Source organism: Vigna angularis, chromosome 3 (assembly GCF_016808095.1).
Source record: "Vigna angularis cultivar LongXiaoDou No.4 chromosome 3, ASM1680809v1, whole genome shotgun sequence".
In the NCBI taxonomy this organism is placed as follows: domain Eukaryota; kingdom Viridiplantae; phylum Streptophyta; class Magnoliopsida; order Fabales; family Fabaceae; genus Vigna; species Vigna angularis.
Window position 1 is genome coordinate 15247592 of NC_068972.1, and position 17712 is coordinate 15265303.

Genomic DNA, 17712 nt, shown 5'->3' on the forward strand with positions numbered 1-17712 from the left:
TTTTGATTAATCTCACTTTTGAAAGATCTTATTCTAATTGGAGTTACTTGTAATATTGTTTCGTGCAACATAAGTTTTCTTGTTTTATTATGATATGACCGTATTCATTTTCCGGTTCTTCAAAACCACAAATTTGGATAACAGAATTTTGAATGATTTAGATTGATGCATCTTAAATTTTTAGCCACCTTCAAATAACTTTAGTGAGATAAATGTAATTTTTTTCATTATCTAATTTGTATGAATTCATCCCAAGTATTTACTTCACTATGGTTTTTTAATCCTTTTAATTTCATCTTCATATTGGTTTACGATTAAGAAAAAAAGCTGTCTACTACATACATTAAGAAGTACAATACACATATTTTTGCTTTAGATTACTTTATTAAGAGCTTTCAATTTTTTTTAATCATTCAATCTAATAATCCAATTCAACCTAACTTAATGATAATTAAGATGCTAAATTTAAAAAAGAAAAGATAACTTTTGTTAAGATTAACTAGATTGAGTTAAAATTAATAGGTCAATTAAACTTGAATCACTTATACCCATAATAATTTTAATGTCATTTTTTAATAATTTTTTTATCAATTTGAGAATCATAAAATTATTTTTATAGTAGTTTATATACACTTAAAAATAGTACGATAAAGATACACAAATATTATCTGAAAATTCAATTCTTAAAAAAGCTAAATTTTTTATCATAAAAATAACTACTTATGTTACTTAACTTTGAGGTATGTTTGAGCAAGCGGTTTTTAAAAAAATTTTAGGAACAAAGAGTATAAATAAAAAATAAAATAATTTTTCCATAAACTAAAATTAATTTATACACAAATTAAAAATAAAAACGTAAAGAAATTAAATAAAAATTCACTCATTTGAGGTGACTAGCCTTAGCTAACAGCATAGGTTTGTAATCAAAAGTTTTTACACTTGTAAAGAAAATTTTTGTTATAAAATGGATTGATTATCAATATATTTCAACTTTTTAGGAGACAAGTTTTAAAGCTTTTGAACAAAAATAGGATATTGAGAAAACACAATTCATACTAACACTATCGTTTGTTCGGAGTGATATTCTTTATTTTAATATGAAAATAGAGTGTCTCCTTAGTTACATTCATAATCTCATAAATAAGTATTTTTATGAACAAAAATAGGATATTAGAAGTTTACCCACAGGTTTTATGTAGCCAACTAAAATCGTAAAAGCTGCAGTTTTTTGAGTATGAAGCTGAAATACTTTTGAAAAGTTTCATTTATAAACTTTTTACTATATTACAGATATTTTTTTCAGAAAAAAATGTAAGAATTTAGAAAAAAAGTATAGTTAAAGAAGGAATCATGAAAGTGAGAAAGCAATTGCCTAGTTTCAATTACCAACTGCACATTTACCTTAAAAAAAATTGCACCAAAGTAACATGCATATAATTTGTGCTAAATATTAGAGAAAAAATAATACAACTGAGTTTGAGGGTTTCTTTGAAGAGAATGACTTCAGAGAGAAAAGCATGAATGAGAAACAATAAAAATTAAGATATAAGTGTATTTTAGAAGAATGACTGATATATTCACCCATTAAAATTCCTAACAGATAAATTGGATTAAATTTTTTCAAGAAGTATTAATGGATCATAAATAGATTGACAAATTATTTCCTTTATCTATCATTACTCCATTTCATCAGGCAAGTTGTATGTATGGAAAAGACAAATTCATAGCAACATGAAGCCATGAACTCAGCAGTCATAATAAAAATCTGGAATGATAATACCTTTTTTTTTTCGGTTCCTCCTTGATTTATGTTAGCACAGGACACAAACAAAGCATTTGTGCCGGCACGAAGGAGAAAATCATGACACCGTCATGTTGTTTAAAGGATAAATAACTAATCCCTCAATTTACAGTACTTTTCTCTCAACAATTTCTATCCTATATATAAAACCAAGCGGGTCACAATGGCAGGGGCATAAATAACTCATTAAATAAATAGTTTTCATAGAACAATTACTTTCCAGGGCTAGCACTGCAATTCCCTTTATGCAACTAGCAGCATAACAATAATCTGAATATGTCACTAATAGAAATGATACCTTCCACACGTCTGGTACCCGCCTCCACAACCACAAGTCTTCTAACACCTGTAAGAGAAGATAATTGGTGATTTTTTCTTTTTCTGGCTCACCCCTCATGAAGAAAAGGGGAGGGGATTGTCAGTTTAGAAGAACTACCAGGTTTTGTCAAGCGCTCCATCACTTTGTGTAATGAGTCAGATCTCAAACACATATGACATCTCGGCCCATTGCGCAGCCCGCAAGGAAAACCTGCATCTCGTCCCAAAAGCAATGCCTGCAACCATAAAGTGCAATTTATACAAGTTGATGATACCACTATTTAGTAAGCATTTGTTGTGGACCGAATTTAAAAGGAAAAATTTTATAAAAACTAGTTTGAAAACGATCGAAACCATAGAGGAATAATAATTTATTTAACCTAAATAAAAGTAACATGCTCCCCAGACAACGAGATGTGATCAAGTTTTACATGAATAAAACCCTGCATGAGTAACAAACAAAACACACTGCATCTACACTAGACAAGCACATCCTGCAGTGAGGGTATCATTACAGGCCTCTATATATGAGCATGCAATACTTGCATACTATTCTCTCGTGCACTGCAGAATGTGGCTCTCTACCAGAAAGAGGGGGAGGGGAAGAATAATTGAAGTAATAAGATATATATGGCTTTCATGTGTACAAATATTTGGATGGGTGACCTCAATGTTTATACTATGGGATGGGTGCTTGGTAGAAGAGAGGATGGGAAGAAGGAAACGAGTGAAAATTTATGAAGGGCAAAACTTTTTCTTTTGCGCATCTTCATCACCAAATAAGCATACTCTCAAATAAGCCGAAGCTAGAGTCCAATCTGTCCAAGATGAGTCTAAACCTCAAGTATATTTTCAATACAAGAATGCTCAACTAAACAACATTCATGCTGACTCAGTCTCAAGTAGAAGTGGCATATTTCCGTTATATGGTTCAGGTTCAAATACCACAAGACACGTGTGCAACTCGTGTTTAGGAGGAAAGAAAAACACATAACAGATACATTTCATTAAAATATGATCACTGCTAGGGGGTTAGGAATGATTCATTTTTAGTTGTAGAGGACTAAAGGCTGCAGTCACCTTTGCATGTAAGCAGTTCAGTCATCAAAACAGAAGACCACATTATTGATCAGCTTTCAATACAAAAAAAATACAATATTTCAGGATAAGTTACCAATAGAGTCACACGAATTTAGAGAGAGAGAGATGAATTACCTGATGGATACTAAACCCATCCAGATCTATCCTTGCATACATTTTATCTCTAGCCAACGCAATAATATCTCTGAGAAGAAAATATCAATACAAATCACATATATACTTATTTTTATGAAGCATCTCCTTTTAACTATAAAAATAAGAATCACTCATGTGAACACAGGAAAAAATGAGAGTTTCTACCTTCTTGAATACATATCTTGTAATGAATAATTAATATCCACAATTGGTATTGAGCTAATTCCAGCTGCAAAAGACAGCAAACATAAGATACCGCAAGATATAGCATAATTAATATGAATATATTTTGCTTCTAACATGAAAACCCTATATAATAAATCAAGAATTATGAAGTTCATAGTTCCGATTGCAAGGGGAACATTATTCCCGTACCAAAGAATGAAAAACTCCAAATTTGAAAATACCAAGGTAGAAGTGGTATCATTTTCTATGTAAGCTGGATTAATAAAAACATACAATTGACATGATATTTTCGGATTTGAGTCCCATCATGCTGTTTTTACCAACTCACTACTTGTTTCTATAGGTTCAGACACTCAGTGCATAATGGTGCATCAGATGCATCTATCCAAAAAACTATCTTTCAATTTTGTGTTCCCTTCCTTTAGTGAGACACACTTTTTAAATATAAGGCTTTGAAATAATTGCTTTTGTTGAGGAGGAAAAACAACTGTAACTTGTGGAAACAAACTTGATGACCATTCAACATCTAGCCAGAACAAAAGACTTGACCTGCTTTGAAAGAGAAGAATAGTCACCTTGAATCAACAGAGATAGAGCTTCGCCAAGAGAAGCATGTGGCCATAGCATAGCAAGTGGCTGTTTATTGGATTCCCCCAATTTTGACACCCATGCACCTATAGGTAACGTACTAATTGGTAGCTGAAGAATGGGCAAGGAATCCGAACAGTGCTTAAAATGCCTGCATATACCTGAAAAGTAAGTCCACACTTTAGTTCCAAACCATTTATGCTTCCCCAATAAATTTAGAAGCTTACATTTTAGTATTTCTGAGAGGGAAGCAAGGTGTAGCAGCTGAGGAAATGAACCATCCTCTGAAGAAGACTGAATAATAGGAACTGTTGCCACCTTGTCTTGCAAAATTTTTAAAGCAACATCTTTTAGACTCTCAAGGGGCCCAGCCTACAGAATATGTATAAACATAGCATGAAATATTACAGAATCATTAAAGATAACGTGAAATCACAATCAGCAGGAAGTACATGATTAAGAAGCAACCCCATCAAAGTTATAATGTTGAAATCACATTTAATTGATCTATCTATCTATCTATCCATCAATAAATATAATTTTAATCAATCATGTTGTGGAATCCCAGATTAATTCCCTATTTCATAGAGCATACGACCTTTTGAACTTACCCAAAATGTAAAACAATTTCACGAATATACGAAATTGGAAAATTAATTTGATACGTGGAATATTTGTTGCAAATGGTCAGGAGCACTTACATGAACTAAATGTTGAGGGTATGCTCTCCCTTTACTATCAATTGCGCATTCTTGTTCCTTTGCCTCTCTCCATGCTGCTATAGTACGTGTCTCCAGTTGTTCTTCAGTCATGTTTGATCCATGAATCCCCAACTGAAATTAAGCTTGTTAGATGAGCCACAGAATTTACAGAAACATGCTATGTATTTCTCTATATGAGTCCTGCAGCTGTGTATTTCTATATAAGAGTGCTGTAAAATCAAAGATGTTGAATCAGATGGTATTTTAGAGAAAATTTTATTTGTGGGCTGCATACTTGATCTCTTATTTACAGCTTGATCACAATCAATCATTGAAGAATAAAAAAGTTAATCATTAACCTAATTGCTAGCTAATATCATCACAGTTGACTACATATTCTAACAATTCCCCAAGAGCTGAAATTTAATAATCTCTCAGCTTCCAACAAATAAAATTTACATAGACAAAACCAGTCTACCAACCCAAGTACTCAACAATTCATGCAAAAGCAAAACTGGACAAAGTCAATTCAACACAATCAACAAAGCACGGCGAACACATGGCTCTGATACCATGTTAAGAAGTGTAAGCCTAACTCAATTTTACAAAACTAGTTTGTAAGATGATGTTTGTAGTCACTTATATACTGTGATTTTATCTATAATCGATGTGAGATTTTCAACATTTCTAAACAGCCACCAGTAACTAAATCACAAGGCGTATATTAGACCAGTATAGGGCCAATAATGATCTTCACATGCCAATAGGGCAAGGCATGACAGATTCCATTGATTTACTCATGAGGGCTTTCTAGGAGAAAGAAAATCAGAACTATTAGAGAATGGAAAATCTTCTGGACAGGTATACACTCTAATAACTTTGGATGCTAGATATCTAGCACTACACCGGTGTTGACGGAAAACCATCAAGTGACTAAACAAAGCATGCCGTTTGTAAAGATGAAAATAACACCATTAATAAAGGCTCTACAGGGACACAATAGAAAAAGATTTTGTTGAAGAAATTAGGGTTTTCTGGATCGTCAACAACAGAAAATAGAATAGAACAGCAGCCAGAATGCAGTCCAGAAAAAACTATAGGAAAATTACTGCTTGAACAAAGACAATAAGGAGAGGGAAAAAAAGAATAAAGGTTTGAATGTGACTGTGAAAAATACCACTAGAAACTACGGAGAGGGCATCAATTTCAGCTCCAGTACCGTGTTAAATTAAAGGATTGAGGAAGAACTTACGGTTTTGTTTGCCATCAAAAGTGACAATTAGGATAGAACAGAAGCTAGAAAGATCTACAGTTGCTGCTGCAACAAGGACACAGTGAGGAGAGGGGAAAAAGAATTAAAAGTTTCACAAGGACAAAGCATCAATGTTCTCCTTGAAAAAATTCACTAAAATATTTCATGAGATTAACAAGTCTTATGTAAAGCCAAAATTATTGGTAATTGGACCAAAATACATGTTTACCAATGATGGCAAAGTACAACTAAGTTTTGCAACATTAACGTATGCCATAAATAAACCAAAAGAATAGATCAAGTATTATCACGTTCCTTGTGATTTCTTTCAACTTCACAATAATCTAAGCATAGTTGAAGATATACATTTTGGAAATTTCATTTTTTTGTCATTAGTTACCATTTGGCAAGTTTTTATTTTTCGTTACTTATACTAGAACCTGACACAGGATATTTTAATAAATAGGTCTTCCTGACAAACCTGTTTTAGTATTAAAATGAAGTCCATAGCACTAAGCATTCCAACAAACTGGCACTTACTAGAATCCCACACAGGAGCTGACGATATTCCCTGAAAGCAGATAAACATACATAACGAGTGTGGGTGTATTCTCTGATGTTAAAAAAAATAAGATAAACACCTATTCATTATTATTTTAAAGAGTGGAAGAAAAAAACATACTTCTTGATAAAGAGCATGGAATGCTTGCTTAACTGGTAAAGTTATATCCAAGGCAACAACCTGAAATTGCATAAAATCAAATCTATAGCAGATGATGAGCTTCACATAAGAACAAATAAACTATTATTGAATGGCCAGTTGGATACATTAAAAGATTAAGAGAGAAGAAGTATTCATACCTTGCCTGACTCGGGAAGCAACTCATAAGCCGTATGTGTAGACAAGAAAACCGAAATACAATGTCGTGAGACCTGCAGATCAGACTCTGATATCCTCGGTTTAGCTTCCTGAAAAATTTTCAATGTCAAAGTAGATTTTTTTCTGTAACATAATTCCAAGACAAAAAGGATTATGGAACCAAACTAATTCTTAGTCTTAATTTGTTTCACAGTTTTTTACTGCTACAACTCCCTTACATAAGTTCCCTTTGAGCTTGAAATGCTGACATGCATCTATCTACTCTACTGTTTGCTGACATTCAACTTTTTATTTTGAAAAGTGACGGGTGTGAAGGATTGAAATCCCAACCACTTGGTCATAACTCATAAGAGGCTTTGATACCATGTCAAATACCAATTATCCCAATAGCTTATGAAAGATGAAGGCTAAATATTGCTTTTATATCTGTTGGATTCGAGTGTGAAACGGAGAAACAGACAAAAAACCCAGAGAAGAAAGAAGAGAAAACACAGAGAGAAGAAATGATCTGACTATTTCGAGATTGAATTTTTTTTTTTTAAAACGCAAAGACACGCTACACTATATAGCCAATCCAAGCGACTGAAAACAAACAACAGAAAGACTGAACGGTCGTTTAAGAAAAAACCGACCGAAGGCCGAGTACAGCAAAGACTGAAAAAAACGAACGTACGAACCAAAACCGAATCTACAAGACCGAACGATCACAAGAGAGCGTTCGGTCACAAAGGACTAGAACAAGCCGAACGGTTATCAACATGAAACCGATCGGCCAAAGAATAATAGAAAAGTCTAACCAACAAATCTCCACCTAGACTCAACTATTACAAGAAAGAACAAAACCGAACAATATACAATTACACACCGAACGGTAAAAAACCAATCCTGGACAACAATTTCAGAAACTTCTCTTTAGCGAGCGGCTTAATCAGCATATCTGCAAGGTTGTCTTCAGATGCAATTTTGCAGATTTGGACATCACCGAATTCCACAATGCTCCTGACAAAATGCAGCTTGACGTCAATATGCTTTGTTCTAGAATGGTAAATCTGATGGTTGGCCAAATGTATGGCGCTCTGACTCTCACAATGAACTCGGACGGTCATTTGATCAATACCCAATTCTCGAATCAAGCCTTTTAACCACAGTGCCTCCTCTACCCCTTCAGCGAGCGCACAGTATTCAGCTTCAGTGGTTGAAAGGGCAACAACCGATTGCAATGTAGACCTCCAGCTTACAGCAGTACCGAACAGTGTAAACACATATCCCGAGCGGGATTTCCTTGTGTCCATGCACCTGGCAAAATCTGAATCAACAAAACCTTCAATATAACATCCACCTTGAAAGTTATTCTGGAAGAGTAATCCAGTATCAAGAGACCCCGTATGTATCTAAGCATCCACTTTAACGCTTCCTAGTGAATTTGTCCAGGATCAATCATAAACCGACTGAGAACACTTACCCCATGCGCCATGTTAGGTCTTGTGCAGACCATGCCATACATGATGCTCCCAATCCCATTTGAAAACGGAACAGATTCCATCTTCCTCCTTTCATCCTCAGTCTTCGGGCATTGTTCTTTGGTGAGTTTCCAGTGTTGACCGATCGGTGTGCCAGCCGGGTTTTGATTCAGTCATCCGATACCTTGAAATCACCTTTTGCAAATAAATCTTTTGAGATAAAAACAAGTTTCCCTTCATTTTATCTCTCTTTATGTCAATTCCCAAGATCCGCCTTGCTTCTCCAAGCTCCTTCATCTCGAAAGCACCGCCCAACTTTGCTTTCATCTCATGAATCATGCTCCTGTCACTGCTGGCAATCAGAATGTCATCCACGTATAGAAGAAGATACAGTACCTCACTGTCACGGTTCAGAGTATACACGCAGTCATCATAATTGCACCGTTTGAAGTTTAGCTTTATCAGAAAATCATCAAATTTCCTGTACCACTGCCTTGGACTTTGCTTCAAGCCATAAAGAGACTTCTGCAACAGGCACACCCTATCATCCACAGCAAATCCCTCCGGTTGCTTCATATAAATTGTTTCCTCCAAGTTTCCATGCAGAAACGCAGTCCTCATATAAATTGCCATTAAAACTTTGACCGAACAGTGCTTCACAACAGGAGCAAAAATCTCATGATAATCTACACCCTCAATCTAAGTAAAGCCTTTAGCAACAAGCCTTGCTTTGTACCTTGCTTTGTCACCCCCTGGTATAGCTTCCTTTTTCTTGAAGATCCATTTTGAACCTACAACCTTCTTACCCTTTGGCAGATCCACCAATCTCCAGGTGCTATTCTTCCTCAACACCTCCAGCTCTCCCTCCATAGCACCCTGCCAAAGATGCCGATCGCTGCTGTGAAGAGCCTCCTTGTAACTTCTCGGTTCACCTGAGCTTTCAAGATCTTTAGCAGCATTCAAGGCATAGCAAATTAAATCTGCCTCTCCAAACCGTTTGGTTGGCTTAGAGATCCTCCTTTCCCTATCACGGACAAGCTGATAATTCCTCAATTCATCACCAGCTCCTCTTAAGTGACTCACATCACTAGATATACCATCTGCATCATCACCAAGATCTGTGATAGACTGTCTTTGCCCTTCACCCGTTCGATTCTCATCTAATGACCGAACAGTTTCGTCTCGCACTTCACCCATTCGGTCTTCCTCAGTCAATGATCGAACGGCTCCATCAGTAGTATGCTCCACCTCAACGAGCGTCTTCTTCTCGCATCCAGGATTTTCAGCATGCATTGCCATTCTCGTTTCGTCAAAAATGACATCCCTACTAATGATCAGCTTGGACGGTTTAGTATCTAACCTCCATAGCCTGTATCCCTTAACTCCTTCAGCATATCCAAGGAATACACTCTTTACCGCTCGGGCCTCCAGCTTATCCCCTTTGACATGAGCAAATGCCAAAGAGCCGAACACCCTCAAGTTTGAGTAGTCAGCCGGTCGTCCACTCCAAACTTCCATTGGTGTTTTGTGATTAAGAGCCAAAGACGGACTCCTGTTAATCAGGTATACGGCTGTATTGGCAGCCTCTCCCCAGAAAGCCTTTGATAACCCTGATCCAAGCAGCATGCACCGAACCCTCTCCAGAATTGTTCTGTTCATTCTTTCAGCCAGGCCATTCTGTTGAGGAGTTCCCACTACAGTCTTGTGCCTCTTGATCCCTTTATCCTTGCAGAACTCATTAAATTCCTCTTAAACGAACTCCAGACCATTGTCAGTTCTCAGACATTTCAGCCTATACCCCAATTGGTTCTCGGTCTGTGTATGCCACTCCTTGAATCTTTGGAACGTTTCAGATTTATTCTTCAGAACGTAAATCCACACTCTTCTTGAAAAATCATCAATTATGCTCAGGAAATACGCTCCTCCACCATGAGTCCGAGTTCTTGCAGGCCCCCACAAGTCAGCATGGGCATACTCAAATGGCCGTTCGGTTACGTGCTTCCCTTGACCGAACGGTATCCTGTGTGATTTCCCCAAGACGCAATGATCACAGAAATCCAGCTCCTGCAGTTTATCACCCAGAAGTAAGCCTTGCTTCTCCAATTCTTCAAGACCCTTCTCACTGATATGACCCATCCTCAAGTGCCAAAGCCGAGCGGTGTTCTCAGTCTTCCCACTTGCTACCGAGACATGACCAATGACTGTGGATCCCTCTAGAATGTACAAGCCATTCTTCCTTCTGCCTTTGACAACCACAGAATCTCCAGAACACACCATCATCACTCCATCCTCGACTTTTGTGGTGTAACCTCCAAGATCAAAAGAACTTATTGAAATTAAATTTCTCTTCAGTTCAGGCACATACCTCACATCCTGTAGTACCATCTCCCGGTTATCAAACATCTTCAGCCTTACCGACCCCACTCCTTGCAGTCGGCAAGCCTTGTTATTTCCCAACAGCACATTTCCATGCTCCTTCTGATCCAGACTCTTAAAGAACTCCTTTACCGGGCACATGTGATAGCTGCAGTCAGAATCCATGACCCAGCTCCTTTGAGAATCTTTAGACAAAGCCACCAGAACACCAGCAGATTCATATCCTTCAGAAGCCTCTGCCACATCAACAGTTTCCTATGGCCGAACGATTTTTCCCTTCTCTGGACAATACTTCTTGATATGTCCCATCTTCTGGCACTTGAAACATCTCACCTGTTTCACACCTTCTGGCTTCGACTTCTTCCCATTTCCAGCCTGCTTCTTCCATTTCCCTTTCATTGAAATCAGCCCAGATGCCACCTCCTCGGTTGCCTTCGAATCTTGGAGCTTTTGAAACTCCTTGGTTCGAATTGACGTCACAACCTCCTCTAGCGTGATCACCTGATCTTTAGCGTAGAGCAAGGCATCCCTAAAATGCTCGAAGGTTCTTGGAAGCGCATTCAGAAGAATAATCGCTTTATCTTCATCTTCCAATCTCACGTCAATATTCTCCAGATCGTCAACAATCTTACTAAATTCTGCAAGCTGCTCCTCTATGGTTCTTGAATCTGTCATCTTGAACGAATAGAGTTGTTGCTTCAGACACAACCTATGAACTAGTGATCTCGTCATGTACAAAGATTCCAACTTCGCCCATATTCCAACCGTAGTCTTTTCCTTCGCAACCTCCCTCAGCGTCTTATCACCCAGACACAGTATGATTGCGCTTCTTGCTTTATCCACCATTCTTTTCTTCTCTTCTTGCGACATTGCAGCACCCATGTTCAACTCACCCTTCAACGCTTCATCGCATCCTTGTTGTATCAAGATAGCCTCCATCTTGATCTTCCACAGCCCGAAATCATTAGAACCATTGAACTTCTCAATGTCGAACTTGGTTGCCATCGCTTCTGGAGTTTCTTGATTCACTGCCCCACGGTGGGCGCCAATTGTTGGATTCGAGTGTGAAACGGAGAAACAGAACAAAAACCCAGAGAAGAAAGAAGAGAAAACACAGAGACAAGAAATGATCTGAATATTTCGAGATTGAATTTTTTTTTTAAACGCAAAGACAGGCTACAATATATAGCCAATCCAAGTACGAACCAAAACCGAATCTACAAGACCGAACAATTACAAGAGAGCGTTCGGTCACAAAGGACCAGCACAAGCCGAACGGTTATCAACATGAAACCGATTGGCCAAAGAATAATAGAAGAGTCTAACCCATCAGAAAAGGAAAAGAAGTCGCCTTAAAGTAAATAAATCTTCATTATTTCTTCTAACCAATATATGATTCTCATCTTAAATTCTAACTTCGGTCATTTAATGAAATGGGATTTACTATTGCCATGACCCTGTTAGCAACAAATTGTCTTCATCCTAGCAGCAACAACTGTCACATACACTGTTGTTACAAGTAAGCTCAAAATTCCTATCCACTTCCATGTATGCAAGCAAAGAAGGGTCTTGCACTTTTTTGGGTGGATTCGGGAAAAATGAGAATAGTCATGAATTTATAATTTAAAATCTTAAGTTACATCACATCAGCATCTTCTTGCCTTTCATCAAAATCAGAAACGTCAGCTACATAGGTAGTTTCACACACACATGATAAAAATGTACTAGTAGGACTAAAATGCATGCATGATAGTTTAAGTTAACAGAAGAAAATATACTTTAAGGATAACGATAGATATAAGTTTCATTCACCCGTAATACTCTATATTCTTTAGAATACTATCCAAACACATATATGCAACAGTCAAGGCGATAAAGATCGTATTGGAGAAAAAACTTACCACATGCCCAACGACATCATTGTCAACCTCCATGTAGGATCGACCAGGTGTTTCAGCATTTACGATAGGAGGCAAAATAACTGGTTGTCTCACTAAATAAAAAGTGTTCACTGTCCCACCGTCCCCACATACAAATGGCTGATGCTCATCATGCCGCCACTCACCATCTACATTAAATTTGTACTGCACAAAAGTGGAAACAATGTTATAAACGTAATAATGAAAGAAATACACTTTCCATATCAGAGTTTTTCCGTAAATATCAGTTACTGTGCAAGACAGTTGTATTATATTAAACAATTGCAACAAATTAGTGATTATTACAGGCCAAAATGTAAAAAACGTCAAGAAAAAGAAAAAACAAAGCTACAGCTATGTCATCATGTAGAACAAACATCTCATCAAAATTTTACGTATTCATACCAAATATGCAATGACTTAAATTTGTAATCCTGTTTAAATTATAAGAACCAAATCTACTAATGTCCTTGTTGAATATATAGAGGGCTTAAGGTATTGAGGGAGAAGGGTCATTTAGAATCGAATTCTGAAATATATGATGTGTTCAATATTTTTACAAAGCACAAAGTGCTGACCCTTCTTTATTCCGATAACAAATCATAGTCCTAAAGCTATATAAAGAAAGCGGAAACTAATCCGAAGAGATGATTTAGGATACTCTGAATTCTTCCAAGATAAATAAAGATACTATTTGTATTTTTCATATATTCTACTACTCACCCTGCAGTTAAAGATTACTGAGGTTAATAATCCAAAGCTTATTGGATATTTTCACATACTCTTACACTCTTACTCAAGTTTAGCTTGTAAGCTTTATGGTTGTTACAAATAAATCCTTTCAATATAATATGGGCTCTACCAAACATAGCTGGAATGACCATCCTCCTAGAGAGTTAGCCGGAATGTTGCATGACCAGGTGCATCACTTATAGACAGACTGGAGAAATCACCATCAGAATGATTCAGTAAGAGGCTGGTATGAATCAGTCAGTCTATCACTAACTCATTGGCAAAACTAAATTACCCAAACAATCAGTAGTGAACATAAAACATCATGACGAACATCAGATGGTTTAGGAAAGAAACAAAGTGAGATTACTAGGGACTGAAGAGCAAGAGCTTCAGGGAAGGAGACTAGCAAGGCCATATTATGTCCAAGACAAAAACTGGGGTGAGAGATCAGATCTGGTACAAAAACTGACCATGGCCAATGACAAGGACTAAGAATGAGGCTAGAGTACATCTCAGATAAAAAATTTGCGGCCACAGGAATACTTGCCGGCAGTGGCAAACAACAATGGTAAAAGGGAGTAGTAAGATTTTATGGGAACGCCACAGCAGAATAGTGACATGACCAGTCAAGGACGATATTGCCACTCTAATATCACATAAAGTTTTTAGTTATTGAAAGAGAAAATTGGCAGAACAGAAAGTTTGAATAAAAATCTGGTGAGTTTTAATGAGTTACGGGATGATATAAAATATAAAGCACACTTATTTATACTAATACCGTAATACTAGATCATAATGTTAATCATATCAGGAAACAAATCATCATAGAACAGGGAAATATGAAACTAATCTTGAAGATAATCAAAGATGCTCTAAATTATGCTAAGATACAATCAAGATACTATTAGATATTCTTCTTACATTCTAACAGTCCATAAGTGTAACAATAAAAATGTTTACAAAAACAATAAAGAAACTGATTCCCAAGGAAATAATGAATACAAATAGAAAGATCATAATAAAGCTATATATTACAGAAAAATTGTATACCTAATCAAGAGTGTATATTTTACCTGTGTCAATTCATAGAAAAGCTCAAAGCTTAAACCTACTCTCCTTTTTCTTTTCTTTTTTGTTTGCTTTATAAGGGATTGAATAAAAGTTCTAACCTAAGCACAGTTTGTCCTTATCATTTGAGCTAGGCCAAAGCATCAGCCATACAAAATTTTAGAAAAAATCAATAGCATCAGAAATTGCACCTTCAAATGAATCAAATTTAATACAAAAAAAAAGGTTTAATTCTCAGTGAAACTATATATCATCTGGTTCCACCTATTGGAGGAGGGTGTAATGAAGCTGCAAGAGGTTCAATCGTCCAATAGGCCACTCAACTACTTGCAGCTTCAATGTATCTTTAAAGAGGGCATGATTATTTATTTTAATTCTTCCTTTTATCGTATGACATACAGTAAGAATAAAAATTAATACAGGCTTTTAATTGATGTGAAACATGACATGATAGAAGACTTTGTAAATGGGTTGCTTGAACAGCAATGTGCCATTCTCCAGAGTCATATTATTAAAGTTTTAGATAGAAGGTGGTCTAATCTTCCATCTGGACTAAGCACAAGACACAACTTTAAGCATTAGATGGTAACATCAACAATACCTTTTAACCTAACCAACAATCTAGATGGCCATGTTGCATATATGACTTTCTTGAATGATGCAAATTACCAAAAAGTACTCGATTTTAAATTTCATCTATTGACATTTAATTTTTAACATATGTACAGCATAAAAAGGAGACAAGGCAACTATTATGCCTCATATGATGGCCATGTCAGTTTTTAACCCATAAATATGATTAAAAGTTATACAAACTCCTTAAGAAAGATAAATATCATCGTGAAGTTATTTACTTGTTTCTTTGACTATTCTATCACATTAAAATCTCAGTTGTTTAACGCGATTAATTCACAAGCAACCTCCTTCTTTATCCTTTCTGTCAGTGACAGTGACCTCCTCATTCCCAACTCTGATAAAGAGAAAGAGGTGCATTCTGACCTAAACATTGACCATGTATGGGAACAAGACATAATTCTTTTTATTAATTATCAGGTTTTCATAATTCATAGAGGCCAAGCCAAACAACCTGATGATATCCAGGCGTTAAGCCGCAAATAACTTGAAATTCAGTTGGACATCCTTCCCTGGGTGACATTGGTATAACTGTTGTCCATCTGTGTAGAAAAAAGGGGAAGTATTTGAATTAATTATATTCTGCAGTTAAAAAAAACGAACTACCAAAAAGCTAGAAAACAGCCAAAAAAAAAAAAGCAATCAAAGTGACATTCAGTGACACAAACACCATCACACTGTCACACTTCCCCATGTTCAATAACGCACACACTGTATCTAAGATCGAAACGGCTACAACAGAACCACCGTGGCAATAAACAATTCAATAATTCAAGTTGTTACCTCGTGAAGGAACCTGTTAGAAACACCATTCTTCCACCGTGAGGCCAAACAAAACGCTTCGAAATCAAAACGGGTCCCACAGGCCCACCGCTCCTGTGCCTTCTACTCGTCCCGAACATTTCCACACCCAAATTCATAGCACTCTCCAACTCCAAAACCTGCAAAACCAACATTAACAATAGGAATAATCTACCAAAGCAGAGCAGAGGTGACCTCAACACGCATGCAGTGCAGCTTACCTTCTCCGCAATCAAAAATAAAAAAACTCAGAAACTCCAAAACTCCTAACTGTCAACCGAGCTTAGGGATCGATAATTCAGTCTCTGAAATCAACAAAACTCAGTGCCATCATACAAGCAACACAAACACTAAAGTAGATACATATAATTCACTCTCACAAAATAAACGATCAAAGGAGAAATCGATTACCCGTAAAAAAAAACTGAAAGGAATTCAACTAATAATGCAGCAATCAACTACAGCATGTTGAAGTTGGATTGAATTTAGTTTAGGTCACAAGGTGTTAGTAGACATATATAGAAAGAAAGGTTGAAGAAAACGGGAAAAACTGAGACCATGGTATTGCATTGTGGATTGTGTGCTGATTAAAGACTGAAATAGAGGAAGAAAGAGAGTAGAAAAACGTGAAGGGGTAATTAAAATTGAAAATAGTAATGATGAAGAAAATAAAATTACAAGGGCAAGCACCATAAAATGGGGAGAGAATAAAGGGATAGAGAGCGAAACAAAGAGAAAAAAAACACAGTCTGCAGTAAAATTGCGTTCTAAAACCAGAAAACAACAATTCAAACATGAAAACAAAAAGGCCTAACCGTCATTAGAGTCATGCTATTCCTGTTGCTATTGCCATCTAATGAGAAAGACAAAAAAAAAAGGTTCAACTCCCTAGAGCATCTCATGCTACTAACTTTCTAATCATTGGTGTTTGTTCAACACTAATAATTTCAATTTAATTATGCGATCATTTTCATTTGCTCACATTATTTTTTAATTCGAATGTAGCAGTTTTGTTTCTTCGAACTATAAAGTTGTTGTTTTGGAGTAAGTGCGTTTGTAATGTGACCACCATTACAGCTTGGTGTTCGTGCCTTTCAGAGTCTCTCCCCACAAGGCTCTGCTGCCAGTTCTTTTCTCGTGACCACATTGGGGGTTCCTTCAATAGCACAATTCTAGTTTCTTTTATTTTATTTTATTTTATTTCTCTCAAATACCATAAATTTAGTTTTAGGATTTGGTTTTTGTTGTATCAAGAAAACATAAACACTTAAATGTCACAAAAGTTTTGCAAAATGAAAGGTTGTCTAATTTAATGCCATAACCAACTATACTCTTAACTCAAAAAAAAGTAAATAATAAATGAGTTATCATTCAATAGTTGAATAGTCATAACTACTAATAAGTGGAGACTGAATATATATATATATATATATATATATATAGATATATATATATATATATATATATATATATATTTATTGGTATAAAAGTTGGATAGATTTAGCATTAATTTTATGTACTGTAAAATTTAATGTACTGATGTATAACCGTTGTTTGTTTTAAATCAAATGTTTACTGTGGGATTAAAAAAAACAATAAGAAAATAGTCTTTTAAATATTAAGATGTAATTGTGAAAGAAATTTTGTTATTTTAATGGATTGAAAGACATCAAATATTTTAAAAATTAACATGTGAAATTATTCCTACAATATGCAAAAATAATTTAAACATTTACTTTAACAACCTAAACACTGCAA

The 17712-nt window shown here is 35.9% G+C and overlaps 1 protein-coding gene across 4 annotated transcripts; it reads right to left on the reverse strand.

Annotated features, from left to right (window-relative positions):
• Nucleotides 1–1762: 1762 nt before the first annotated feature.
• LOC108343883 (sucrose nonfermenting 4-like protein) lies at nt 1763–16989 on the reverse strand. 4 transcript variants are annotated; one of them, XM_017582310.2, is made up of 15 exons: nt 16937–16989; nt 16176–16259; nt 15937–16094; nt 15608–15695; nt 12700–12882; nt 6944–7051; nt 6765–6824; nt 6564–6653; nt 4831–4962; nt 4357–4501; nt 4117–4290; nt 3521–3584; nt 3335–3404; nt 2238–2355; nt 1763–2147 (listed from the first exon to the last, which is right to left on the reverse strand). In XM_017582310.2, exons 3-15 carry the CDS (start codon nt 16071–16073, stop codon nt 2053–2055), a joined length of 1464 nt encoding a protein of 487 aa, XP_017437799.1. In that variant the 5' UTR covers nt 16074–16094; nt 16176–16259; nt 16937–16989; the 3' UTR covers nt 1763–2052. The 4 variants fall into 4 exon arrangements, with proteins under 4 accessions (XP_017437799.1, XP_017437798.1, XP_017437797.1 ...); XM_017582309.2 differs by lacking the exon at nt 16937–16989 and adding an exon at nt 16770–16896; XM_017582308.2 differs by lacking the exon at nt 16937–16989 and adding an exon at nt 16366–16737.
• Between the last annotated feature and the right edge of the window lie 723 nt (nt 16990–17712).

Bases quoted from the DNA above. Each gene is read 5' to 3' on its own strand.
- LOC108343883 (XM_017582310.2), bottom strand. From the start codon at position 16,073: ATGAATTTGGGTGTGGAAATGTTCGGGACGAGTAGAAGGCACAGGAGC. The intron at 6,825-6,943 runs GTATGAATACTT...ATGCAATTTCAG, and splicing joins TGCTTCCCGAGTCAGGCAAG to GTTGTTGCCTTGGATATAAC. The intron at 3,405-3,520 runs GTAGAAACTCTC...TTTTCTTCTCAG, and splicing joins CAAGATATGTATTCAAGAAG to AGATATTATTGCGTTGGCTA.